The sequence below is a fragment of the Phaenicophaeus curvirostris genome, unplaced genomic scaffold (genome assembly GCF_032191515.1).
Source record: "Phaenicophaeus curvirostris isolate KB17595 unplaced genomic scaffold, BPBGC_Pcur_1.0 scaffold_122, whole genome shotgun sequence".
Lineage (NCBI taxonomy): Eukaryota > Metazoa > Chordata > Aves > Cuculiformes > Cuculidae > Phaenicophaeus > Phaenicophaeus curvirostris.
The window spans coordinates 434,728-460,247 of NW_027206743.1; the positions used below are offsets into that span (position 1 = coordinate 434,728).

The 25,520-nt window shown below is 63.2% G+C and overlaps 3 protein-coding genes across 4 annotated transcripts in view; all 3 read right to left on the bottom strand.

The window, feature by feature from the left end:
- The window catches only part of LOC138734610 (proline-rich proteoglycan 2-like), a 3,609-nt gene extending 3,262 nt beyond the window's left edge, over positions 1-347 (bottom strand). Inside the window, 1 exon segment of the mRNA XM_069882359.1 lies at positions 252-347. Coding sequence (XP_069738460.1) covers positions 252-347 — 96 coding nt within the window.
- Positions 348-1,138: 791 nt separating this feature from the next.
- B3GAT3 (beta-1,3-glucuronyltransferase 3) lies at positions 1,139-7,715 on the bottom strand. The gene is given in 7 exon segments (XM_069882328.1): positions 1,139-1,407; positions 3,144-3,434; positions 4,564-4,894; positions 5,905-5,987; positions 5,989-6,029; positions 6,613-6,769; positions 7,620-7,715. Coding segments are annotated over 6 exon segments (927 nt in total). The 5' UTR covers positions 6,695-6,769; positions 7,620-7,715; the 3' UTR covers positions 1,139-1,308.
- Positions 7,716-8,065: 350 nt separating this feature from the next.
- Positions 8,066-25,189, bottom strand: GANAB (glucosidase II alpha subunit). 2 transcript variants are annotated; one of them, XM_069882344.1, is made up of 25 exons: positions 25,145-25,189; positions 24,129-24,239; positions 23,931-24,039; positions 22,742-22,869; positions 22,478-22,657; positions 22,115-22,180; positions 21,765-21,864; positions 21,592-21,676; positions 21,413-21,509; positions 21,143-21,323; positions 20,913-21,066; positions 19,603-19,838; positions 18,285-18,411; positions 18,123-18,202; positions 17,338-17,481; positions 16,497-16,593; positions 16,310-16,411; positions 14,521-14,764; positions 13,147-13,211; positions 12,771-12,847; positions 12,399-12,473; positions 12,193-12,306; positions 10,985-11,094; positions 9,509-9,609; positions 8,066-9,396 (listed from the first exon to the last, which is right to left on the bottom strand). In XM_069882344.1, exons 1-25 carry the CDS (start codon positions 25,162-25,164, stop codon positions 9,287-9,289), a joined length of 2,913 nt encoding a protein of 970 aa, XP_069738445.1. In that variant the 5' UTR covers positions 25,165-25,189; the 3' UTR covers positions 8,066-9,286. The 2 variants fall into 2 exon arrangements, with proteins under 2 accessions (XP_069738445.1, XP_069738446.1); XM_069882345.1 differs by lacking the exon at positions 22,115-22,180.
- Positions 25,190-25,520: the final 331 nt, after the last annotated feature.

Below are 25,520 nucleotides of genomic sequence, written 5' to 3' on the forward strand. Positions count from 1 at the left end.
GGGGCGCTGGATCTGGGGGGGGCTGTAGGTCTTAGGTGGGGGGACACAGACATGGGGGGGGCTGCAGATCTTGGGGGGGGGGGGTTGGATTTGGGGGGGGCCTGTAGGGGACACACAGGGATCTGTGGGCCTGGGGGGGGTCAGATCTGGGGGGGGTTGGCTCTGGGGGTTCCATTGGGGGGGCACATAGGGGTCTGTGGCCCCCCAGTTTTTTGGGGGGGGGGTTGTCTGTGCCCCCCCCCCCCACTCACCGAGGGGCCCCGGCTCCGCTGGGGGCTCCATGGGGCGATGGCGGCCGCACGCGAGGCCGCGGCCTCCGGCTTCGCCGCCCCAGGAAACTCCGTCATTTCCCTTCCACCTCCGCACGGGGGGGGCCAGGCCCGGGGGGGGGCACCCCCAAACCCACAGGGGTGCCCCCAAACCCCAGCGGTGCCCCTAAAACCCTGGGGCACCCCCAAAACCGTGCCGCCCCCCCCCCCCCCAACCTTGGCATCACTGGGGTCCCTGTTACCCCTCCCAGAACCCTACAGACCCCCCCCCAAACTGACCCCCCAAACCCCACTGACCCCCCCTTTGGGATCACGGGGGTCCCCACTGCTCCCCCCACCCCCCCAGGACCCCCCAAACCCCTCCCAGGCCCCCCCAAACCATGCTGCCCCCCCCCCAAACCTCAGTGACCCCCCCCCGTCAGCATCATGAGGATCCCCTTTACTCCCCCCCTGCCCCCCCAAACCCCAGGGGACCCCCCCCAGCATCATGTTGGTTCCCGTTGCCCCCCCCTTTTCATCCTGGGGGGGCTCCATTGTCCCCCCTTTCCCCATGGGCCCCCCCCAAAATCTGCTGCCCCCCCCCTTTCCCTCCCAAGAGGGCGGTTAAAGGCGGGGGGGGAGGCAAAGATTTGGGGGGCACGGGGTGTTGGGGGGCACATGGGGTGCAGAGGGGGGTCACAGGGTGTTGGGGGGGGGGCATAGGGGCTGCCCCCCCTCCCTGCACCCCATTTTCCCAACCATGATCTTCTTGAAGATCCAGAGCCGCAGTCGGAAGGGTTTCGGGGGGCCCCCAGCCCCCCCTTATTTTTTGAGGGGGGGATTCTCAGACGTGAGGTGCCCCCCCCTCTTTAAAATTAGGGTCCCCCCCCTTTGCAGACACAGAGCGAGGAGAGTTTTATTGCAGAGACGATGCGCCCCGAGGAAAAGGGGGGCCCCCCCCAAGGCAAAGGGGGGGCCCTGTCGATAAATAAAGTCCAAGTGCCCCCCCCCCCGAGATTTGGGGGGGGTCTCTGATGGTTTTTTTGGGGGGTCCCGTCCCTCAGACTTCGATTGTGGGGTCGGAGCCGCGGCCCTTTCGCTGCAGCTGCTCCTCCTGCTGCAGCTTCGGCTTCTCCGTCCGCGTGTGCCACACCAGCACCTGGGGGGAAAGGGGGGGTCAGGGGGCCCCCCCAAAATACCTGGGACCCCCCAAACCAGCCTGAGCCTCCCAGGACCCCCCCCCCCCGCCAAAAACCAGCCTGGTCCACCCCAGGGACCCCCCAAAAACCCCTGAGGGACACGAAAACCTCCCCAGGGGACCCCAAAACCCCCCTCAAGGGGCCCCGGGACCCCCAAAATTCCTCCAGGGACCCCAAAAATCTCCCCAAGGGACACCAAGACCCCCAAAACTCCCCTAGGGACCCCTCAAATCTCCCGAAGGGACACCAGGAACCCCTCAAGGACCCCCCAAAACCCAGTCAGGGACCGCTGGCCCCCCAAAACCCCCAGAAGGAACCCTCGAATCCCTGAAGGGACCCCTTCAACACCCCTAAAGGGACCCCAAGATCCCCTAAACCCCTCAAGGGACCCCCAAAACTCCCCACGGGGTCCCCTCAAGGGATGCTGGGACCCCAAAACTCCCCACGGGACTCCCAAAATCCCTTAAGAGACCCCCTCAATGGGCTCCCAAGATCCCTAAACCCCTCAAGGGACCCCGGGAGCCCCAAAACTCCCCCAGGGACCCCTCAGATCTCCCCACGGGACACCAGGACTCCTTCAAGGACCCCCCAAAACCCCTTAAGAGACCCCCTAAACCCCTCAAGGGACCCCAGGATGCTCCGATGGACTCCTCAAGGGACCCCAGGGCCCCCCAAAGGACCCTCAAACCCCTTAAGAGACCCCCTAAACCTCTCAAGGGACCCCAGGACCCCCCAAAGGACCCCTCAAACCCCTTAAGAGACCCCCTAAACCTCTCAAGGGACCCCAGAAACCCCCAAAGGACCACCTCAAACCTCCTCAAGGGACCCCAGGACCCCCCAAAGGACCCCTCAAACCCCTTAAGAGACCCCCTAAACCCCTCAAGGGACCCCTGGACTTTCTGAGGGACCCTCAAACCCCTTAAGAGACCTCCTAAACCCCTCAAGGGACCCCAGGACCCCAAAAAGGACCCCTCAAACCCCTTACGAGACCTCCTAAACCCCTCAAGGGACCCCAGAACCCTCTGAGGGACCCTCAAACCTCCTCAAGGCACCCCAGGACCCCCCAAAGGACCCCTCAAACCCCTTAAGAGACCCCTTAAGAGACCCCTTAAACCCCTCAAGGGACCCCTGGACTTTCTGAGGGACCCCTCAAACCCCTTAAGAGACTCTCTAAACCCCTCAAGGGACCCCAGGGCCCCTCAAAGGACCCCTCAAACCCCTTAAGTGACCCCCAAACCTCCTCAAGGGACCCCAGGACCCCCCAAAGGACCCCTCAAACCCCTTAAGAGATCCCCTAAACCCCTCAAGGGACCCCTCAAACCCTTAAGAGACGACCTAAACCCCTCAAGGCCCAGGACCCCCCAAAGGACCCCTCAAACCCCTTAAGAGACTCCCTAAACCCCTCAAGGGACCCCAGAACCCTCTGAGGGACCCCTCAAACCTCCTCAAGGGACCCCAGGACCCCCCAAAGGATCCCCCAAAGGATCCCTCAAACCCTTAAGAGACCCCTTAAACCCCTCAAGGGACCCCAGGACAGGCTGAGGAACCCCTCAAACCCCTTAAGAGACCCCTTAAACCCCTCAAGGGACCCCAGGACCCCCCAAAGGACCCCTCAAACCCCTTAAGAGACCCCCTAAAGCCCTCAAGGGCCCCCAGGACAGGCTGAGGGACCCCGAGGCCCCCCAGTTTCCCCCACCTGGGTGCAGTTGTTGGCCTTGGGCTCGAGGTCGGCGCGGGACACGAGCCCGGCCAGCAGGCTGCTCTCCTGGTAGCCCTGCTGGGCTTTGGGGTCGAAGAGGGCGTTGGGGCGAGCGCGGAGCAGGGGGAGCCCCACGGCGAAGCCGGCCATGTCCATGGGGAAGGGGCGCTCGGGCCTCCACGCCGCGTGGAACCCCACGACGCGACCCCCCGAAACCAGCGGCCGCTCGAAACGCAGGCCCCCAACCAGCCCCACCGGCCAGACGGCCACGCCGCGCGTGCTGCGCATCTGGGGGGGGGAAAGGGGGTTACTGGGGGGACTGGGGGGCTACTGGGGGATTAGAGGGGAATTAGGGGGTCTGGGAAGGAACTGGGGGGGCTACTGGGGGGATTAGAGGGGAATTTGGGGGTCTGGGAAGGAACTGGGGGGGCTACTGGGGGGATTAGAGAGGAATTTGGGGCGTCTGGAATGAAACTGGGGGGCTACTGGGGGGACTGGGGGGCTACTAGGGGGATTGGAGGGGAATTTGGGGGTCTGGGAAGGAATTGGGGGGGCTACTGGGGGGATTAGAGGGGAACTGGAGGGGTCTGGAATGAAACTGGGGGGCTACTGGGGGGCTACTAGGGGGATTAGAGAGGAATTAGGGGGTCTGGGAAGGAATTCGGGGGCTACTGGGGGATTTGAGGGGAACTTGAGGCTTCAGAGGAGGAACTAGGGGCGTCTGGAGAGAAATTGGGGGCTACTGGGAGGATTTAGAGAGGAACTGGGGGCTCTGGAGAGAAACTGGGGTCTACTGAAGGGCCTAGGGGGCTCCTGGAAGGATTAGAGGGGAACTGGGAGGCCCTGGAGAGAAACTGGGGGGCTCTGGAGGGAAACTGGGGGGGCTCTGGAGGGAAACTGGGGGCTACTGGGAGGATTAGAGGGAAATGGGGGCTCTGGAGAGAAATTCAGGGCTACTGGGAGGACCAGAGGGGAACTAGGAGGCTCTGGAGAGAAACTGGGGGGCTCTGGAGAGACTAGGAGGCTCCTGGAGGATCAGAGGGGAACTGGGGGGCTCTGGAGAGAAACTGGGGGGCTCTGGAGAGAAATTGGGGGCTACTGAAGGGACTAGGGGGCTACTGGGAGGATCAGAGGGGAACTGGGGGGCTCTGGAGAGAAACTGGGGGGCTCTGGAGAGAAATTGGGGGCTACTGAAGGGACTAGGGGGCTACTGGGAGGATCAGAGGGGAACTGGGGGGCTCTGGAGAGAAACTGGGGGGCTCTGGAGAGAAATTGGGGGCTACTGAAGGGACTAGGGGGCTACTGGGAGGATTAGAGAGGAACTGGGGGGCTCTGGAGAGAAGTCGAGGCCTCCAGAAGGGCCTGGGGGTCTCCTGGGAGGATCAGGGGGCCGCGGGGGCCTGGGGGTGCCCCCCACCTCTTCGAAGAGCCGCAGGCTGTAGGTGTTGTCGTCGTCGGCGAAGTAGACGACGCCGTTGTCCCCCGGGGGCCGCGTGTCCCGCAGCCAGCGCAGCGCCCGGTTCCGCTGCTCGACGCCGCGCGGCCGCACCCAGCTGGGCTCCCCGGGGCGGCGCCGCAGCGAGGGGGGCGTCTCGGCCACCAGGTGCGTGAAGGGCACCCCGCAAGCCGCCAGGACCCCCCCGACCAGCGCCGAGGGCCGCGCCGCGTCCTCCACCACCACCCAGTGCACCGAGGGCACGTGCAGCAGCGTCTGCGACAGCCGCACCAGCTCCGCCTTCTGCACCGGCCTGCGGGGACAAAACGGGGTGACGGGGGGGGGAAAAGGGGAGAAAGGGGGTCCTGGGGGGGGAAATGGGGAAAATGAGGGTCCTAAGCGGGTAAAAAGGGGATGAAGAGGGGGAAAAAGGGGAGAAAAGGGGTCCTGGGGGGGTAAAATGGGGAGAACAAGGGTCCTAAGGGGGTAAAAAGGGGGTGAAGGGGGGGAAAAAGGGGAGAAAACGGGTCCTGGGGGGGTAAAATGGGGAGAACAAGGGTCCTAAGGGGGTGAACAGGGAGGGAAAAGGGGAAAAAAGGAGTCCTAGGGGGGTAAAAAGGAGTCCTGGGGGGGTAAAATGGGGAAAACAAGGGTCTTAGGGAGTAAAAAGGGGGTGAAGGGGGGGAAAATGGGGAGAAAAGGGGTCCTAAGGGGGTAAAAAGAGGGTGAAGGGGGGGAAAAAGGGGAGAAAACGGGTCCTGGGGGGGTAAAATGGGGAGAACAAGGGTCCTAAGGGGGTAAAAAGAGGAGAAAGGGGATCCTGGGGGGGGAAAATGAGGAGAACAAGGGTCCTAAGGGGGTAAAAAGGGGGTGAAGGGGGGGAAAAAGGGGAGAAAGGGGGTCCTGGGGGGGGAAAATGGGGAGAACGAGGGTCCTAAGGGGGTGAAGGGGGAGGAAAAAGGGGAGAAAAGGGGTCCTGGGGGGGGAAAATGGGGAAAACAAGGGTCCTAAGGGGGTAAAAAGGGAGTGAAGGGCAAGAAAAAGGGGAGAAAGGGGGTCCTGGGGGAGGAAAATGGGGAGAACGAGGGTCCTAAGGGGGTAAAAAGGGGTGAAGGGGGGGAAAAAGGGGAGAAAGGGGGTCCTAGGGGGGTAAAAAGGGGAGAAGGGGGGTAATAGCAGGGGAAGGGGGGAAAAAAGGGGTCCTGGGGGGGTTGTTTGGGGTCCTATGGGGCCGCTGGGGGGGGGCTGCAGAGGGAAAAGGGGGCTGGGGGGGGGTAAAAAGGGGTCCTGAGGGGGTAAAAGGGGGGGCTGGGGGTGTCTCACCTGGAGTAGGTGGGGGTCACCACGTAGATGGTGGGCAGGGCCGAGCCCCCCCCCCGCGGCTCCCCCCGCGCTCGCCCCCCCCCCCTGCAGCGCCCGGGGCCGCTGCGAGCACTCGCAGGGCTGGCCTGGGGGGGGGAAATAAGGGGGGGGGGGGGGGGTCAGGACCCCCATTTCTGGCCCCCTCGACCTATTAAACCCCTCCCCCAGGACCCCATTTCCCCTCCCAGGACCCCCTTTTGTGCCCCCCCAGCCTCTTTTTCACCCCCCCAGCCACATTTTTCCCCCCCATGACCCCCTTTTCTGCCCCCCCAGCCCCTTTAACCCCCCCCCGACCCCCTTTTCCACCCCCCAGCCTCATTTCCCTCCCTCAGGACCCCTTTTTCCACCCCCCAGCCCCAGTTTTTCCCCCCCCAGGACCCCATTTCCCCCCCAGAACCCCCTTTTTCACCCCCTCGACCCATTTCCACACCCCCAGCCCCATTTTACACCCCCCCAGCCCCATTTCCCCCCACCAGGACCCCTTTTTTCACACCTCCAGCCCCCTTTTTGCCCCCCCAACCCCCTTTTAAACGCCCCAGGACCCCTTTTCGCCCCCCCAGCCCCCTTTTTGCCCCCCCAGGACCCCTTTTTTCACCCCCCAGCCCCATTTTTTCCCCCCCAGGACCCCCTTTCTGCCCCCCCCGCCCCCCCTTTCCCCCCCCCTCCCACCGAGCTGCAGCAGGGCGAGCAGCAGCCCCCCCAGCGACACCACGAAGTAGACGATGAAGATGTTTCGCAGCTTGAGTTTCATGGCTGGGGGGGGGGCCGGGGGGGCCCGGGGGGGGGGGGCGGCGGCGAGGGGGGCGTACGGCGGCTCCGGGGGCTCCTGCGGGCACCAAGGGGTTAACTCCAGTCCCTCCCACTTCCCTCCAGTCCCTCCCAGTCCACTCCAGTTCACCCCAGTCCCCCCCACTCCCCTCCCAGTTCATCCCAGTCCCCTCCACTCCCCTCCCAGTCCCCTCCAGTTCATCCCAGTGCCCTCCAGTTCATCCCAGTGCCCTCCATTCCCCTCCCAGTCCCCTCCAGTTCATCCCAGTCCCCTCCAGTTCATCCCAGTCCCCCTCACTCCCCTCCCAGTTCATCCCAGTCCCCTCCACTCCCCTCCCAGTCCCCTCCAGTTCATCCCAGTCCCCCCCACTCCCCTCCCAGTTCATCCCAGTCCCCTCCACTCCTCTCCCAGTCCCCTCCAGTTCATCCCAGTGCCCTCCAGTTCACCCCTGTCCCCCCCACTCCCCTCCCAGTTCATCCCAGTGCCCTCCAGTTCACCCCTGTCCCCCCCACTCCCCTCCCAGTTCATCCCACTCCCCTCCAGTTCATCCCAGTGCCCTCCAGTTCATCCCTGTCCCCCCAATCCCCTCCCAGTCCCGTCCAGTTCATCCCAGTCCCTTCCAGTCTCCCCCCACTCCCCTCCCAGTTCATCCCAGTCCACTCCCGTCCCCTCACCCCCTCCCACTCCCCTCCAGTTCTTTCCAGTCCCCTCCAGTCCCTCCCAGTCTCCTCCAATTCCCTCCCAGTCCCCCCCACTCCCCTCTAGTTCATCCCAGTCCCCCCCCAGTTCATCCCAGTTCCCTCCAGTCCCAGCCTGGATCCCCCCAGTTCCCTCCCAGCCGCCCCACCATGTTCCTAGACAGCGTCCCAGTCCCTCCCAGTCCCTCCCAGTCCCTCCCAGCGGTTACCGGGCGGGGGGGGCGCGGGGGGGGCCAAAGCTCGAGGTCGCCCCAAGGGCCGCGGCTCTTCCTGGAGGCCGGGCCGGGCCCCGCCGGCACTTCCGCTCTGTGCGTAGGCACTTCCGGTCCCCTCCCACGCTGTCACCGACAAAAGCGTCCCCCCCGAAACCCGCACCACGGCGCTGCAGTTCCGGAACCCAAAACACCCGGGGCGCCCCAAAACCCTTGCCGCCCCCCCCCTCAAAATCTACAGCCCCCCCCAACCCTTAGGGCCCCCCCAAACCCTCTAGACCCACTTTAAACCCCCCTCAAAACCTTGTGCCCCCACCCAATTGCCCAGCTCCCCCAAAATCCCACAGACCCCCCCCAAAATCCCACGGACCCCCCCCAAAATCCCACAGACCCCCCCCAAAATCCCACGGACCCCCCCAAAAAACCCCAAATCCCAGGTTTTTAACTCGTTTTATTGGTGTTTTATCAAAACGCTGCCCCCCCCCAGCCCCTTCCAATCACAGAGGCGGCTGCACCCCAAAATAGGTCCTTGTTGGGGGGGGGGAGGGAGGGGGCTCCCCCAAACCCCCCCCAGTGCTGCTCCCCCCCGCAATCGGAGACACCCTCCCCCCCCCCAAATTAGAGAACCCCCCCAAATCTCGGGGGGGGGGAAAAATAGGGAGGGAGGGGGAAAATATGGGGGTGCAGGAGAAGAAAAGGGGGGGCCACACAGAGCTTTGGTCCCCAGACCCCCCCCAGACCCATATTTTGAGGGGGGGTGTCAGAGGCCCCCCCAAAACTGGCGCCCTCCCCTCCCCCACAGCAGCCAGAAAGTGGGGGGAGCCCCCTGCCCCCCCAGTTTGGGGGCTGTGGAGGGGGGGGGGTCATGTGGGGTTGGGGGGGGTCAAGGGGGTTTGGAAGGGGTCAAAGGGGTTTGGGGGGGTCCCCCCCCCATTAAAAAACAGGGGGGTGCAGGGGGAGACCCCCAAATCCAAGTGGAACCAAATCCCCCCCCCCCTACAGCAGCCAAAGGGGAGGGGGGAGCCCCGTGACCCCCCAATTTTTGGGGCTGGGGAAGGTCCTGGGGGCTTGGGGGGGTCGGGGGGTCCCAGGGGGCTCCTGGGAGGCTGGGGAGGGGGGGAGTCAGGGGGCGCCCCCCCCCAAATTATCACAGGAGGAACCCCCCGAAACTGGAATCGATCCCCTTCCCCAGCAGCCAAAGGGGTGGGGGGAGCCCCTTGACCCCCACGTTTTGGGGCTGGGGGCTTGGGGGGGTCAGGGGGGTCCCAGGGAGGCTGGGGGGGGGTCAGAGGGCGCCCCCCCCCGAATTATCACAGGAGGAGCCCCCCAAAACTGGAATCGATCCCCTTCCCCAGCAGCCAAAGGGGTGGGGGGAGCCCCTTGACCCCCACGTTTTGGGGCCGGGGAAGGTCCTCGGGGCTCGGGGGGGAGATCTGGGGGTCCGGGGGGGCCGTGGGGGGGTCAGGGGGCGCCCCCCCCCGAATTATCACAGGAGGAGCCCCCCCAAAACTGGAATCAATCCCCTTCCCCTGCAGCCAACGGGGAGGGGGGAGCCCCTCGACCCCCACGTTTTGGGGCCGGGGAAGGTCCTGGGGGCTCGGGGGGAAGATCTGGGGGTCCGGGGGGGCCGTGGGGGGGTCAGGGGGCGCCCCCCCCCCCCTCCATTATCGCAGGACGATGGCCCAGTCGTCGCCGATGCCGACGCCGGGTTTGCGCAGGGCGAGCACGGAGCGCTCGGCGTCGTGCTGGAATTCCAGCTGGGACTCGCTGCCGTCTGCGGTTTCGGAAAGAAGAGGGGGGGGACATAAAAAAAGGGGGGGTTATGGGGGTCTTTAAAGCCCTTAGACTCCCCCAAAGACCTTAAAGCCCCCCCAGAACCCACTTACTCGCCGGGCGGAGAAGGACGGAGGCCGGTTTGCCGGCGCCGAGAATCACCACGCGCTCCAACCACGAACGCGTCGAGAAGGATCCGCGGGGGTCAGCGGAGCTGGGGGAAAAGGGGGTTCAGGAGGGGTTGGGGGGAGCCTGGGGGTGGTTTGGGGGGGATCTGACAGGGTCTGGGGGCTCTCAGGAGGGAGAACGGGGGGATGCAGGGAGGGTTGGGGGGTCCTGAGGGGGTTTTGGGGGGCTATGAGGGGGGAGAATGGGGGATACAGAGGGAGTTGGGGGGTCCAGGGGGGTTTGGGGGGGTCCTGAGGAGGTTTTGGGGGGTCTTGAGGGGGGAGAATGGGGGATACAGAGGGAGTTGGGGGTCCAGGGGGGTTTGGGGGGGGTCCTGAGGAGGTTTTGGGGGGTCCTGAGGTGGGAGAATGGGGGATACAGAGGGAGTTGGGGGGTCCAGGGGGGTTTGGGGAGGGTCCTGAGGAGGTTTTAGGGGGTCCTGAGGGGGGAGAATGGGGGATACAGAGGGAGTTGGGGGGTCCAGGGGGGTTTGGGGGGGTCCTGAGGAGGTTTTGGGGGGTCCTGAGGTGGGAGAATGGGGGATACAGAGGGAGTTGGGGGGTCCAGGGGGGTTTGGGGAGGGTCCTGAGGAGGTTTTGGGGGGTCCTGAGGGGGGAGAATGGGGGATACAGAGGGAGTTGGGGGGTCCAGGGGGGTTTGGGGGGGTCCTGAGGGGGTTTGAGGGGCTATGAGGGGGCAGAATGGGGGATACAGAGGGAGTTGGGGGATCCAGGGGGGTTTGGGGGGGGTCCTGAGGAGGTTTTGGGGGGTCCTGAGGGGGTTTTGGGGGATACAGAGGGATTTGGGGGGGATCTGAGGGGGTCTGGGGGCTCTCAGGAGGGAGAACGGGGGACACAGGGAGGGTTGGGGGGTCCTGAGGGGGTTTTGAGGGGTCCTGAGGGGGTTTTGGGGGGCTATGAGCGGGGAGAATGGGGGATACAGAGTGAGTTGGGGGGTCCAGGGGGGTTTGGGGGGGATCTGAGGGGGTCTGGGGGCTCTCAAGAGGGAAGAACGGGGGACACAGGGAGGGTTGGGGGGTCCTGAGGGGGGTTTGGGGGGTCCTGAGGGGGTTTGAGGGGCTATGAGGGGGGAGAATGGGGGATACAGAGTGAGTTGGGGGGTCCAGGGGGGTTTGGGGGGGGTCCTGAGGAGGTTTTGGGGGATACAGAGGGAGTTGGGGGGGATTTGAGTGGGTCTGGGAGCCCTCAGGAGGGAGAACGGGGGACACAGGGAGTGTCGGGGGGTCCTGAGGGGGTTTCGGGGGGCTCTGAGGTGGTTTTGGGGGATCAGAGGGGGTTTGGGGGGTCCTGGTGGATCCTGTGGGGGATCTGAGGGGAGGTCGGGGGGGTCTGGGGCTCCCAGGGAGTAGAAAGGGGGGGCATCCAGGGGGATTTGGGGGTGTCGGGGGGATCTGGGGGTACCTGGCGGTGAGGGAGCCGCCGGCGAAGCGGAATCGTCGGTGCAGGAATCGCCCCGCGGCGTAACCGAAGCTGTGCCCGTCGTCCAGGAAGAGCTCGCCCTCCGCTGTGCCCTGGGGAAAAAGGGGGTTCAGGGGGGAAAAAGGGGGTTCGGGGGGGAAAAATGGGGTTTGGGGAGGGGAAAATGGGGGTTGGGGGGGGGAAATGGGGTTTGGGGAGGGGAAAACGGGGTTTGAGGGGGAAAAAGGGGGTTCGGGGGGGAAAAATGGGGTTTGGGAAGGGGAAAATGGGGTTTGGGGGGGAAAAAGGGGGTTTGGGGGGGGAAAATGGGGGTTTGGGAGGGGAAAATGGGGTTGGGGAGGGGAAAGGGGGTTTGGGGGGGGAAAGGGGGTTGGGGGGGGAAAAGGGGGTTTGGGGAGAGGAAAAGGGGGTTTGGGGAGGGGAAAATGAGGGTTTGGGGAGGGGAAAATGAGGGTTTGGGGAGGGGAAAAGGGGTTCGGGGGGGGAAAAGGGGGTTCGGGGGGGAAATGGGGTTCGGGGGGGGAAATGGGGTTCGGGGGGGGAAATGGGGTTCGGGGGGGGAAAGGAGGGTTGGGGAGGGGAAAAGGGGGTTCGGGGGGGAAAATGGGGTTCGGGGGGGGAAAGGAGGGTTGGGGAGGGGAAAAGGGGGTTTGGGGGGGGGAAAAATGGGGTTCGGGGGGGGGAAATGGGGTTTGGGGGGGGAAAGGGGGTTTGGGGAGGGGAAAATGGGGTTTGGGTAGGGGAAAAGGGGTTTGGGGGGGGAAAAGGGGGTTTGGGGGGGGAAAAGGGGGTTTGGGGGGGGAAAAGGGGTTTGGGGGGGGAAAAGGGGTTTGGGGGGGGAAAACGAGGGTTTGGGGGGGGGAAAACGAGGGTTTGGGGAGGGGAAAAGGGGTTTGGGGGGGGAAAAGTGGGTTTGGGGAGAGGAAAAGGGGGTTTGGGGAGGGGAAAATGGGATTTAGGGGGGAAAATGGGGTTTGGGGGGGAAAGGGGGTTCAGAGGGGGAAAAGGGGGTTCAAGGAGGGAAAAGCGGATGAAAAGGGGCTTTTTTTGGGGGGAAAGGGGATCCTGGAGAGGTTTAGGGGGTCGGGAGGGGTGTCTGTAGGGTTTGGGGGGGTCCTGAGGTGGTTTTGTGGGGTCCTGGTGTGTGTGGGGGGCGATTTTGGGGGTGTCCGGGGGGGTTTGGGGGTCACCTGGGGGCTGAGGGCGACGTAGAGGGTGAAGGGGTCTCCGTGCATGCACTCGGTCGAGCGGCGCGGCCGGTCCTGGCGCGGCACCACGGTTCCTCCGCGCTGGAATAACGGGATCTGGGGGACACACACACACACGCAAAAAAAAAAGGGGTTCAGCACCCCCCGAACCCCCAAATCCACCCCCAGCCCCCCCTCAATCCACCCACGCTGCTCATGGTGACGGGGACGTAGAGCGTCTGCGGTGCCACGTGCTTCTGGTAGGAGGTGACGTCGAACCAGACCTGGGGAGGGGGGGGAAAGGGGGGTTTAGGGGACCCCCAGGCTGCCCCCCAAATCATAGAGATCCCCCCGAACCCCACAGACCCCCCCAAACCCCACAGACCTCCCCCAAACACCCACAGACCCCCTCAAAATCTCACCTCACCCCAGCCTGGCAGCCTGGCTGCACCCCCCAGACCCCCTCCAAACCCCCCTCCAGGCCCCCCCCCCCAAACTCCAGGCCCCCCCAAACTTCCCCAGGGTCCCCATTAAACCCCAAGGGCCCCTCAACCCCCCCCAGAGCCCCCCCAAAATCTCACCTCGCCCTGGCCCGGCAGCAGCACCTGCACCCCCCGCGCTCCCGGCTCCGTCACCGGATGCGCCAGCAGCGCCTGGTCTGGGGGGCAAAAAGGGGGGGCTGGTCAGAAATGAGGGGGGGGCACCCCAAACTGGGGCTGGGGGGACCCCAAAATAGGGCTGGGGAAGCCCAAGGATGCAGGAAGCCCCTCAAAAAGAGGTAGGACCCCCCGCAGAAAAGAGATGGGGGGACCTCAGGGGTGCAGGGGGACCCCCAAAAGGAAGGGGGAGGGATTCTTGAGAACAGGTTTTACCCCCCCCCCACTAAAGAGGGGACCCCTAAACGGGGTGGGGGACCCCAAAAAGGGGTGCAGGAAGCCCCCCCTTCCCTGTCCTCACCGATCAGGTATTGATCATCGACGGCGAAGGTGGAGGGATCCTCGGGGAACTCCATCCAGAGCGGCCTGGGGGGAGCGGATTGGGGGGGCAGGTGAGGATTTGGGGGGGCAGGGGAGGGTATTGGGGGGGTGAGAGTGGATTTTAAGGGTGCAGGAGCAGATTTTGGGGTGGATTTTGAGGAGGAGGGGTGGATTTTGGGGCACGGGGATGGATTTCGGGGTGGATTTTAGGGAACAGAAGTGGATTTTGGGGCGCAGAGATGGATTGCAGGGCAGATTTTGGGGCACGAAAGTGGATTTTGAAGCACGGGGATGGATTTCAGGGCACGAGGGTGGATTTTGGGGCACAGGGATGGATTTCAGGGTGCATTTAGCAGCACGAGGGTGGATTTTGGGGTGCAGAGGTGGATTTCGGGGCACGGGGATGGATTTCGAGGTGGATTTTGGGGCACAAGGGTGGATTTTGAGGAGCAGGGGTGGATTTCAGGGCCACGGGGGAGGATTTTGGAGCATGGGGGTGGATTTTGGAGTGTGGGGATGGATTTCAAGGTGGATTTTGGGGCCCAAGGGTGGATTTTAGGGCCCGAGGGTGGATTTTTGGGGCACGAGGGTGGATTTTAGACTGTGGGGATGGATTTCAAGGCAGATTTTGGGGCCCGAGGGTGAATTTTAGGGCACAAGGGTGGATTTTGGGGGCCCGAGGGTGGATATTGCAGCATGAGGGTGGATTTTGGACTGTGAGGATGGATTTTGGGGTGGATTTTGAGGCCCGAGGGTGGATTTTAGGGGCACAGGGATGGATTTTGGGGGCACAGGGATGGATTTTGGGGCCCAAGGGTGGATTTTGGACTGTGGGGATGGATTTCGAGGTGGATTTGGGGCCCGAGGGTGGATTTTGGGGCCCGAGAATGGATTTTTGGGGCCCGAGGGTGGATTTTTGGGGCCCGAGGGTGGATTTTGGGGGCCCGAGGGTGGATATTGCAGCATGAGGGTGGATTTTGGACTGTGGGGATGGATATCGAGGTGGATTTTGGGGCCCGAGGGTGGATTTTGGACTGTGGGGATGGATTTCAAGGTGGATTTTGGGGCCCAAGGGTGGATTTTGGGGCCCGAGAATGGATTTTTGGGGTGTGAGGGTGGATTTTTGGGGCCCGAGTGTGGATTTTTGGGGCCCGAGGGTGGATTTTGGACCGTGGGGATGGGTATCGAGGTGGATTTTGGTGCCCGAGGGTGGATTTTGGTGCCCAAGGGTGGATTTTGGGGCCCAAGGGTGGATTTTTGCTGCATGAGGGTGGATTTTATGGCCCGAGGGTGGATTTTTGGGGCCCGAGCGTAGACTTTTGGGGCCCGAGGGTGGATTTCTGGGTGTCCTGACCTCATGACGGGCAGGCCGCTGCGGTGGCTGCGGTAGAAGGCCGTGTACCAGTAGGGCAGGAGCGCGTAGCGCAGGCGCAGGGCCGCGCCGACGAGCGCCGCCGTGTCCTCCCCGAAGAGCCAGGGCTCCCTCCGCGCCGTGTCCAGGTGCGCGTGGGCGCGGAAGAAGGGCTGCAGCGCGCCCGCCTGGTACCAGCGCACCAGCAGCTCCACGTCCGGGTTCTTGAAGAAGCCCCCGACGTCGGCTGCAGGGGCGGCAGGGGCTCAGCCACGCTCCCAATCCCAATCCCAATCCCGATCCCAATCCCGATCCCAATCCCAATCCAGAGAAGCAGCAGCTCTGCCTCCAGGTTCGCGAAGAACCCCCCAGCGCCGGCTGCGGACGCCCTCGATCCGATCCCTGCTCCCAGCCTCCCACCTCCCAGATCATTCCTCTAGAGTTCCCAGATCCCCACTCCTGGATCGCTCCCGGATCCCTGCTCCCAAGATCACTCCCACATCACTCCCAGTTTGCTCTTGTATCCCTCACAGATCCCTTCCAGATCACTCCCAGATCCCTGCTCCCATATCGCTCCTGGATCACTCCTGTCTCACTCCCAGATCACTCCTAGATCCCTGCTCCCAGATCCCTCCTGTATCGCTTCCAGATCCCTCCTAGATTGCTGCCATATCACTCCTGGATCCCTGCTCCTGGATCACTCCTGGATCCCTGCTCCTGGATCACTCCTGGATCCCTGCTCCCGGATTGTTTCTGGATCCCTGCTCTTGGATTTCTCCTCTATCACTCCCAGACCGCTCCTAGATCATTCCTGGATCCCTGCTCCCGGATCCCTCCTGTATCGCTCCCATATCACTCCTGGATCCTTACTCCTGGATCACTCCTGGATTGCTCCTGGATTGTTTTTGGATCCCTGCTCTCAGATTTCTCCTCTATCACTCCCAGATCGCTCGTGTCTCGCTCCTAGATCACTCCTGGATCCCTGCTCCCGGATCACTCCTGAATCACTCCTGTATCGCTCCTGGATCACTCCTGGATCGTTTCTGGATCCCTGCTCTCAGATTTCTCCTGTACCACTCCTGGATCGCTCCCAGATCACTCCTGGATCCCTGCTCCCGGATAACTCCTGTATCACTCGTGGATCGCTCCTGTATCGCTCCTGGATCACTCCTGGATCACTCCTGGATCGCTCCTGGATCGTTTCTGGATCCCTGCTCTCAAATTTCTCCTGTATCACTCCCAGATCGCTCCTGCATCGATCCCAGATCGCTCCTGGATCGCTCCCAGATCATTCCTGGATCCCTGCTCTCAGATTTCTCCTGTACCACTCCTGGATCGCTCCCAGATCACTCCTGGATCCCTGCTCCCGGATAACTCCTGTATCACTTCTGGATCACTTTGGTATCGCTCCCTGATTGTTTCTGGACCCCTGCTCTCAGATTTCTCTTATATCACTCCCAGATCGCTCCTGCATCGATCCCAGATCGCTCCTGGATCGCTCCCAGATCATTCCTGGATCCCTGCTCCCAGATCACTCCTGGATCACTCCGGTATCGCTCCCTGATTGTTTCTGGATCCCTGCTCTCAGATTTCTCCTGTATCACTCCTGGATCGCTCCTGTATCGCTCCCGGATCACTCCTGTATCGCTCCTGGATCACTCTGGTATTGCTCCTGGATCGTTTCTGGATCCCTGCTCTCAGATTTCTCCTGGATCGCTCCCAGATCCCTCCCGGATCGCTCCCAGATCCCTCCTGGCTCCCGTATCGCTCCGTCTTGCTCCGTCTCGCTCACCGCCGCAGAAGGAGAGGCCGGCGAGGGCGAAGCTGAGGCACATGGGGATGGAGATGCGCAGGTGACCCCACTCGGCCGAGTTGTCCCCGGTCCAGACAGCACCTACAGGAAAAAGGGGGGTTCAGGGGGGCCTCGGGGACGTGGTGGGGGGACGAGAGGACATTTTGGGGGGGCCCCCCGGCCTCACCATAGCGCTGGGAGCCGGCGAAGAAAGCCCGGCTGAGCACGAAGGGGCGGCTCTTCCCTCCGGAACGCCGGATCTGCCCCTCGGCCGTCGCCATGTGCTGCGGGGAAAGAGCCCGGAGGCGTTAAATCCAGCCCTGCCCTCGTTAGTCACCTCATTAATTAACGAGAGATGGAGCGGGGCTGGGATAACGGGAATGTGGAAGGGAATCAGGGGGTCCTGGGGGGATATGGAGGGGCCTGAGGGGATTTGAGGGGGTTTAGGGGGGATGTGGGGAGGCTGAGGAAGAATTTGGGGGTCCCGGGGTGGGATCTGGGGGTCCCGGGGTGAGATTTGGAGGTCCTGGGGTGGGATTTGGGAGGGTCCCAGGAAGCATTTAAGGGTTTTGGGGGGATATTTAGGGATTTCAGGGATTTGGGGTCCCAGGAGGGATTTGTGTGTCCTGGGAGAGAAGCTGGGAGGGTCCTAGGGATTTGGGGGAAGATTCAGGGGTCCCAGGGTGGAATTTGGGGGTCCTGGAGATCTGGGAGGGGATTTGGGGGTTTCAGGAGGGGATTTGGGGGTCCCAGGGTGGGATTTGCAGGTCCCAGGATGGGATGTGGGGAGTCCCGCGGATCTGGGAGGGGATTTTGGGGTTTCAGGGGGGAGAATTTAGGGGTCCCAGGGTGGGATTTGGAGGTCCCAGGGTGGGACTTGGGGAGTCCCAGGGATCTGGGAGGGGATTTTGGGGTTTCAAGGGGGGAATTTAGGGGTCCCAGGGTGGGACTTGGGGAATCCTGGGGATCTGGAAGGGGATCTAGGGGTTTCGGGGGGGGATTTGGGGGTCCCGGGGGTCCGCGCTCACCACGTAGAGGCCGTAGAGGTTGTGGAGGTCGCGGTGCTCCCAGCCGCCGTGGTGAATCGCGTCCTTGTGCATCGTCACCTCGGGGCCGCTGAACACCGACGGCTCGTTCATGTCGTTCCACGTGAAGAGATTCTCCGTGGAGCCCTGGGGGGGCGCGGAATTCAGGGTCAGGGGGAGATTCGGGGTCGATCGGGGGGGGCAGAGGGGGCAACTGGGGGGGTAGAGGGGCATTTAGGATTGATTTGGGGGGGCAGGGAGGTATTTGTGGTAGATTTGGGGGAGCAGAGGGGGTATTTGGGGTGGATTTGGGGGGTAGAGGGGTATTTGGGGGGTATTTGGGGGGGCAGAGGGGGTATTTGTGGTGGATTTGGGGGAGCAGAGGGGGTATTTGGGGTGGATTTGGGGGGTAGAGGGGTATTTGGGGGGCAGAGGGGGTATTTGGGGTGGATTTGGGGGGGCAGAGGGGGTATTTGGGGTGGATTTGGGGGGTAGAGGGGTATTTGGGGTGGATTGGGGGGGGCAGAGGGGTATTTGGGGGAGACAGAGGGGGAATTTGGGGGTGGATTTAGGGGGCAGAGAGGGAATTGGGGTAGATTTGAGGGGGCAGCAGATTGAAGAGGGGGGTACAAGCGACAGGGAGCTGAGAGGGGAAGAGAAATGGGGGGTTGACATCAATTTGGGGGGGCTGAGAGTGATTGGGGGGGCTGAGAGCAACAAGGGGTGCAGATAACGACGTGGGGGGCTCCCCAGAGCGACGCGGGGGGGCCCCTACACCCCTTCCTCACCTCGTAGCGGTCGTAGGCGAACATGGAAGCCCACCAGTCGCGCACCTCAGGGTTGGTGAAGTCGGGGTACGCGGCTGAGCCTGGGGACAGCATTTTGGGGGGGTCAGTATGGTCCCCCCCAGCCTTCCTGGAACCTCGCGGACCCCCCCTGGCGCCGCTCACCGGGCCAACACCAGCCCTCGTAGTCGCCGCCATCTTTGGTTTTGACGTAGAAGCCGCGGTCGCGGAGCTCGGTGTGGACGCGGAACCCGCTGTCCACCTTGATGTGGGGGTCCACGATGCTGACCATCTGGGGGGGGGGGCAAAAACAGGGCTGGGGGGGCTAAATGGGGACCTGGGGGGGGGGGAAATGGGACCTGGGGGGGTCTAGAAGTGGAAAAAATGGGTCTAGGGGGCCAAGCCAGGCTCGACGGGCTCTGAGAGGGGCAAAAATGGGCCTGGGGTGGGGGCAAAATGGGTCTGGGAGCGAATTTACGGGGGGCTGGGGGGGAAAAATGGGTCGGGGGGTAGAAATGGGTCTGAGGAGGGGGTTAAATGGGTTTGGGGGGGCTGGGTGGGTTCTGTGGGTTCTATGGGTCTGGGGGGGCAGAAATGGGTCTGATGAGGGGGTTAAATGGGTCTGGGGGTACCAGAAATGGGTCTGAGGAGCTGAGAAATGAATCTAGGAGGGAGTAAACGGGTCTGGGGGGCCCTATCTGGGCTCTATGGGGCTGAAGGAGAAGAAATGGGTCTGAGGAGGAGGTTAAATGGGTCTGAGGGGCTGAAAAATGAATCTAGGGGGGAGTAAATGGGTCTGAGAGGCTGAAAAATGAATCTAGCGGGGAGTAAATGGGTCTGAGGGGCTGAAAAATGAATCTAGAAGCGAGTAAATGGGTCTGAGGGGCTGAAAAATGAATCTAGAGGGAAGTAAATGGGTCTGAGGGAGCCAGAAATGGGTCTGATGGGGCCAGAAATGGGTTTGAGGGGCTGAAATATGAACCTAGGGGGGAGTAAATGGGTCTGAGGGGACCAGAAATGGGTCTGAGGGGCTGAAAAATGAATCTAGGGGGGGAGTAAATGGGTCTAAGGAGGCCAGAAATGGGTCCTAGTGGCTGAAAAATGAATCTAGGTGGGGAGTAAATGGGTCTGGGGGGGGCAGAAATGGGTCTGAGGAGCTGAAAAATGAATCTAGGGGGGAGTAAATGGGTCTGAAGGGACCAGAAACGGGTCTGAGGGGCTGAAAAGTGAATCTAGGGGGGAGTAAATGGGTCTGAGGGGGCCAGAAATGGGTCTGAGGGGACCAGAAATGGGTCTGAGGGGACCAGAAATTAATCTAGAGGGGAGTAAATGGGTCTGAGGGGGCCAGAAATGGGTCTGAGGGGCTGAAAAATGAATCTAGGGAGGAGCAAATGGGTCTGAGGGGGCCAGAAATGGGTCTGGGGGGGGTTATATGGCTCAGGGGGGGCTCTCCGGGCCTCGGGGGGGGCCCCGTGGTCCCCACCTTGCGTTTCCGCGCGGCGAGGCTCTCCAGCATGGCGCGGGGCTGGGGGAATTTGGTGGGGTCCCAGGTGAAGTAGCGCTTGCCGTCGGCGTGCTCGATGTCCAGCCAGATGACGTCACAGGGCAGCGCGTGCTCCGAGAAGCCCTGCTCCACGGCCGCCACGTCCGCCTCGTCCTGGTAATTCCAGCGGCTCTGGTGGTAACCGAGGGAGAAGAGCGGGGGCAGCGCCTGCGTGCCTGAGGGACACACCAGAGGGGGTGGAGGGGAGCGAAATCGGAGTGAGAAAGGGAGCAGAATCGGAGCCAGAAGGGGAGTGGAATCGGAGTGAGAAAGGGAGCAGAATCGGAGCGGGAAGGGGAGCGGAATCGGAGTGAGAAGGAGAGCAGAATTAGAGCGAGAAAGGGAGCAGAATTGGAGTGAGAAACGGAGTGAAATTGGAGTGAGAAAGGGAGCAGAATTGGGAGTGAGAAAGGGAGCAGAATTGGGAGTGAGAATGGGAGTGAAATTGTAGTGAGAAAGGGAGCAGAATTGGAGCAGAATCAGAGCGGGAAGGGGAGTGAAATTGGAGTGAGAAGAGGATCGGAATTGGAGTGAGAAAGGGAGCAGAATTGGAGTGAGAAAGGGAGTGAAATTGCAGTGAGAAAGGGAGTGAAATTGGAGCGAGAAAGGGAGTGAAATTGGAGGGGGAAATGGAGTGAAGCAGGAGCGAGGAGGGGAGTGGAATCGGAGCGTGAAATTGGAGTACAAAGGGGACCGTAATCAGAGATGGAAGGGAAGCGGAATCAGAGCAGGAAGGGGAGTGAAATTGGAGCGAGAAGGGGAGTGGACTTGGAGCATGAAATGGAGTGAAATTGGAGTGAGAAGGGGAGCGAAATTGGAGTGGGAAAGGGAGTGAAATTGGAGCAGGAAGGGGAGTGAAATTGGTGTGAGGAGGGGAGCGAAATTGGAGTGGGAAAGCGAGCAGAATCGGAGCAGAATCAAGAAGGATCAGAGCAAGATGATAGCGGGATCAGAGCAGGATCGCAGTGAGAGCAGAACAAAAACGGGATAAACCCAGGATTGGAGCGGAATAAGAGCAGGATCAGAGCGGAACGGGAGAGGAATAAGGACAGGGAGCAGAATCGGAGTGGGATTAGAGCAGGCCGCAAGCAGGATCATCACGGAAACCAGGTGGAATTGGGATGAGAGCGGAACAAGAGCAGCATGAGGGTGGGAGCAGGATGGGAGAGGGCTAGGAGCAGGATGGGAGCAGGATTCCCGCGCCCCAGCCTCCCCGTCCCCCTCGCCCCTCTCCGGTAGCCGCCCCGTACCGGTCAGCGTGCCGTACTGCCTGGCCACGGCCTGCGGCGAGGGGCCGAGCAGCAGGAAGACGTCGATGATGCCGCTCTCCGACATCCAGCGCACGTCGGTCTGCGGCGTCTCCCCCCCTCCTTGCATGTAATCCAGGAGCTTCCCGAAGAGCGTCTGCCGGAGGCCAAAGGCGGCTCGGATCGGCGCCGGGACCCGCGCGGGAGCCCTCGGCACCCGCCTCGCTCCCTACCTTCCCGGCCGTGTTGGAGCTGATGTCCACCCAGGTCTCGGCGGCGTTGAGCCAGAAGATCGCGAGGGAGCGGCGGGCGCTGTGGGCCCAGAGCAGCGGCACGGAGCCGTAGAGCGCCATGGGGTTGTAGAGCTCGTACTGGAACACGTCCAGGTTGTAGAGCCGGTACGGATCCCCTCCCCTGCGGAATTCCAAGCGGGATCGGAGCCGGTTCCCCCTCCCGCGGCGTCGCCGTTCCTCCCTCGCTGCCCCCGCGGCCGCTCTACTCACTCGGTCGTGCGGAGCCGCAGGTTGTCGGCGTGTTCCGGGATGCCGTAGACGTGCTCGAAGCCGGGGAGGGAGAAATCCAGCCCCACCGAGGTGGGTCCTGCGGGAAAAAGAGGGATTCAGGGATAGAACGGGAGCGCCCGCCCCACACCCAACGCCCTCGGCGACCGCATCAGCTTCACCGTTGGGTTTGGAGTCCGTGTGCGTCTTGAAGGTCTCCTCCCAGGATCCCGGCTCGTCCGCGGTGTCGGCCGGCGTCTCCGTGGGCTGCGGAGCCGGATGCCGTTAGGGAAAGGCTCTCCCAAAGGAAAAATGGGGGGTCCCATCTCCCTGCACCCCCCGTTTCCAAGAAAACCTTCTCGCTCGGGTCTCCAGCATCGTCCGCGGCGGCGGCTGCTTCCTCCTGCCCCTCGGCCGCCGCTCCCTCCTCGGCCGGCGGCTCCGTGGGGGGATCCCTGCGGATCGGGGTCACGGGGGGGGTTTGGGGCGCTGCCATCGCTCCAAACGGGATCCACACGCGCCAAGGGGGGGCGGGAACGGGATAAAGACAAACTGGGGAGGCCCTGGGATGAGCAGAGCACCCCGATTCCCTCCCCTAACTGGCTCCTGCCCCCTCCTCATCCCAGAAGGGGCCGGGGGGAAACGGGGGGCGCCGGGGGGGCCGGGGAAGGGGGGCAGAAAGAGCAGCAGAATCCACGGAATTACCTATGGAAAAGGCTCTTGATCCTTTCCCACAAGCTACCGACCGAGCTACTAACTTTATCCGAGAAACTTGGGGGGCGGACGCGGGGGGGAAGCGCAGGCAGAAACAGAAACACAGCGAGAGTCAGTGCGGAGCCGCCGGCCGGACACACGGACACAGCCCGGCCCGGCTCCCCCTCCCGCTCCCTCGGGACGCCCCCTCCCCACTTTTGGGGATCCCTGGGAACGCTGCCGGCCCCCCCTGCCCTTCCGCTTGCCCTGCGTTTTACCTTTCCCCAACCTCCCGCCGTGGGGGTGGCCCTGGGGTTGGGGAGAGCCCGGGGTGGGGGGATCCCTGCGGGGTCGATCCCGCTTTTCCGTACTCACGAGTCCCGGCGGCGCCGCAGGTGCTCGAAGACGAGGAGCCCGCGGGCGTTGACGCTGCAGAGCAGCTCCCGGCCCTGCAGCAGGTCCATGCGGAACGGCTTCTCCGTCAGCAGCAGCCGGTGCCCCGCGGGGCCCAGCGCCAGCTCCAGGCTCCCCTCCTCGCGCCCCGACACCTCCAGCCTGCCGGGAAGGGCACGGAACGCCGAGGCTCGTGGGGTTCCTCCTGCACCCACGTCCCACAATTCCCACCTTCCCCGCACTCACCGCTCCGCGGGCGGCTCGGCCACCAGCACGTCCGGCACCTCGAAGCGCGGCCGCAGCGGGTTCAGCTCCTTGATCCGGATCCGCGTCATGTTGCCCTGCAGCCCCCACAGCTCCAGCAGCAGCGGCACCTTCGGCAACACCGGCACGCGGGGTCAGTGCGACGGTCCCAGCCCCTCTGGCCTGGGCCATCCCTTCCATTTCATCCCCCATCCCACCCCATCCCATCCTCTTCTCTCCATCCCATCCTCTTCTTGCCATCCCATCCCATCTTCTCTCCATCTCATCCTCTCCTCCCCATCCCATCCCATCCCATCCCATCCCATTCTCTTCTCTCCATCCCATCCTCTTCACTCCACCCCATCCCATCCTCTTCTCTCCATCCCATTCTCTCTTCTCCACCCCATCCTATCCTCTTCACTCCATCCCATCCCATCCTCTTCTCTCCATCCCATCCTTTTCTTCCCATCCCATCCCATCCTCTCCATCCCATCCCATCCTCTCCCCATCCCATCCCACCCTCTTCTCTCCATCCCATCCTCTCTTCTCCATCCCATCCTCTCCTCTCCATCCCATCCTCTCCTCTCCATCCCATTCCATCCCATGCTCTTCTCTCCATCCCATCCCATTCTCTCCTCTCCATCCCATCCCATTCCATCCCATTCTCTTCTCTCCATCCCATCCCATCCTCTCCTCTCCATCCCATCCCATCCTCTTCTCTCCATCCCATCCCATCCTCTTCTCTCCATCCCATCCCATCCTCTCCTCCCCATCCCATCCTCTCCTCCCCATCCCATCCTCTTCTCTCCATCCCATCCCATCCTCTCCATCCCATCCCATCCCATTCTCTTCTCTCCATCCCATCCTATCCTATCCTATCCTCCCCTCTCCATCTCATCCCATTTTCTTCTCTCCATCCCATCCCATCCTCTCCATCCTCTCCTCTCCTCTCCATCCCATCCTCTCCATCTCATCCTCTTCTCTCCTCCCCATCCCATCCTCTTCTCTCCATCCCATCCTATCCTCTCTTCTCCATCTCATCCCATTTTCTTCTCTTCATCTCATCCCATCCTCTTCTCTCCATATCATCTCATTCTCTTCCTTCCATCCCATCCCCTTGTCTCCATCCCATCTTCTCCTCCCCATCCCCTTCTCCCCACCCCATCCCATCCCATCCCCTCCCCGCCTGCACCTTGGTGACTTCGTTAACGAGCTGGAGGCGCGCGGAGTCGGCTCCGAGCTGGAAGGACTCCAGGAGCGCTCGGTACGGAGAGCGGCCGGGCTGGAGGCTGCGCTGGCGCCTGTGGGAGCAGCGGAGGGCGGGGACCCTGAGTGACCCCCCCCCCGGCCCGGGATCCCCTCCCCAGATCCAATCGAACTCTGGACCCACCGGCAGAAGCCGCTTTGCTCGCACGTCTTGAAGTTGCTGCGATCGACGGCCACGGCGACTCCCAGGAAAAGGGCGACTCCGAGGAAAAGGGGGGCCCGGAGCGGCCGCCGCCTGCGGGGGGAACAGCAGGGAGAGGGGATTAAACAGGAGGGCACTGGGATCAACTGGGAATGGGAGGAGGGCACTAGGATCAACTGGGAATGCAGAAGGGTGCAGGGTCCAACTGGGAATGGGGGCAAGGCACTGGGATCACCTAGCAACGGGGCACTGGGATCAACTGGGAACGCGGGGAGGGAACTGGGATCACCTAGGAATGGGCCCGAGGGCACTGGGATCAACTGGGAACAGGGGGAGGGCGCTGGGATCACCTAGGAATGGGCCCGAGGGCACTGGGATCAACTGGGAACAGGGGGAGGGCACTGGGATCACCTAGGAATGGGCCCGAGGGCACTGGGATCAGCTGGGAACAGGGGGAGGGCACTGGGATCAACTGGGAATGGGGGCAAGGCACTGGGATCACCTAGCAATGGGGCACTGGGATCAACTGGGAACGGGGGGGAGGGAACTGGGATCACCTAGGAGGGGGGCGGGGCACTGGGATCACCTAGCAATGGGCCCGGGGGCACTGGGATCAACTGGGAACAGGGGGAGGGCGCTGGGATCAACTGGGAATGGGGCACTGGGATCAACTGGGAATGGGGGGGCACTGGATCGAAGTGGGAACAGGGGGTGTGGGGCCACTGGGATCACCTGGGAGCAGAGGGGCGGCACTGGGGTGAACTGGGAGTGGGGAGAGGGGAGCACTGGGACAAACTGGGGGAGGGGGGGGCACTGGGAACGTGGGGGGGCACTGGATCGAAGTGGGAACAGGGGGTGCGGGGCCACTGGGAACACCTGGGAGCAGAGGAGGGGCACTGGGGTGAACTGGGAGTGGGGAGAGAGGAGCACTGGGATAGACTGGGACTGGGGGGAGGCCCCAGGGATCAACCCCCCCCCCCACCCCGCCCCACACTCACCTCCCCGGCGCCGCCGCCATCTTGGCTCGGCCCTGACCCCTCACCCCGCCCCGCGCCCCACGCCGCGCGCTCCCATTGGCCCCCCCGAGCCCCGCCCCCAATCGGCGCGGGGACCAATGGGAGCGCGGGGAGGGGCTGAGCGACGCGCGCGGCGCCCAATCAGAACCCGCCTCTCCCCCTCCCCGAGGGGCTTCCCCGGCAACGCCCCGCCCCCTCCCGCGGCCATGGCAACCTAGCCCCGCCCCCTCCCCGGGGCTCGCCAGTCAGCGCTGAGATTGGATGATTGACGTGGGGCAGAGACCAATCGCAGGGCTCCGCTCGGCCGGCGCGCGGGGAGTGGCGGGAGCGGCGGCCAATGGGAGCGCGAGGGGGGCGC

Coding starts and splice junctions, on each gene's coding strand:
- GANAB (XM_069882344.1), bottom strand. CDS start 25,164: ATGGCGGCGGCGCCGGGGAG. Junction 24,040..24,128: donor GAGCAAAGCGGCTTCTGCCG/GTGGGTCCAGAG, acceptor CTGCTCCCACAG/GCGCCAGCGCAGCCTCCAGC. Junction 21,067..21,142: donor GCTCCAACACGGCCGGGAAG/GTAGGGAGCGAG, acceptor GGCCTCCGGCAG/ACGCTCTTCGGGAAGCTCCT.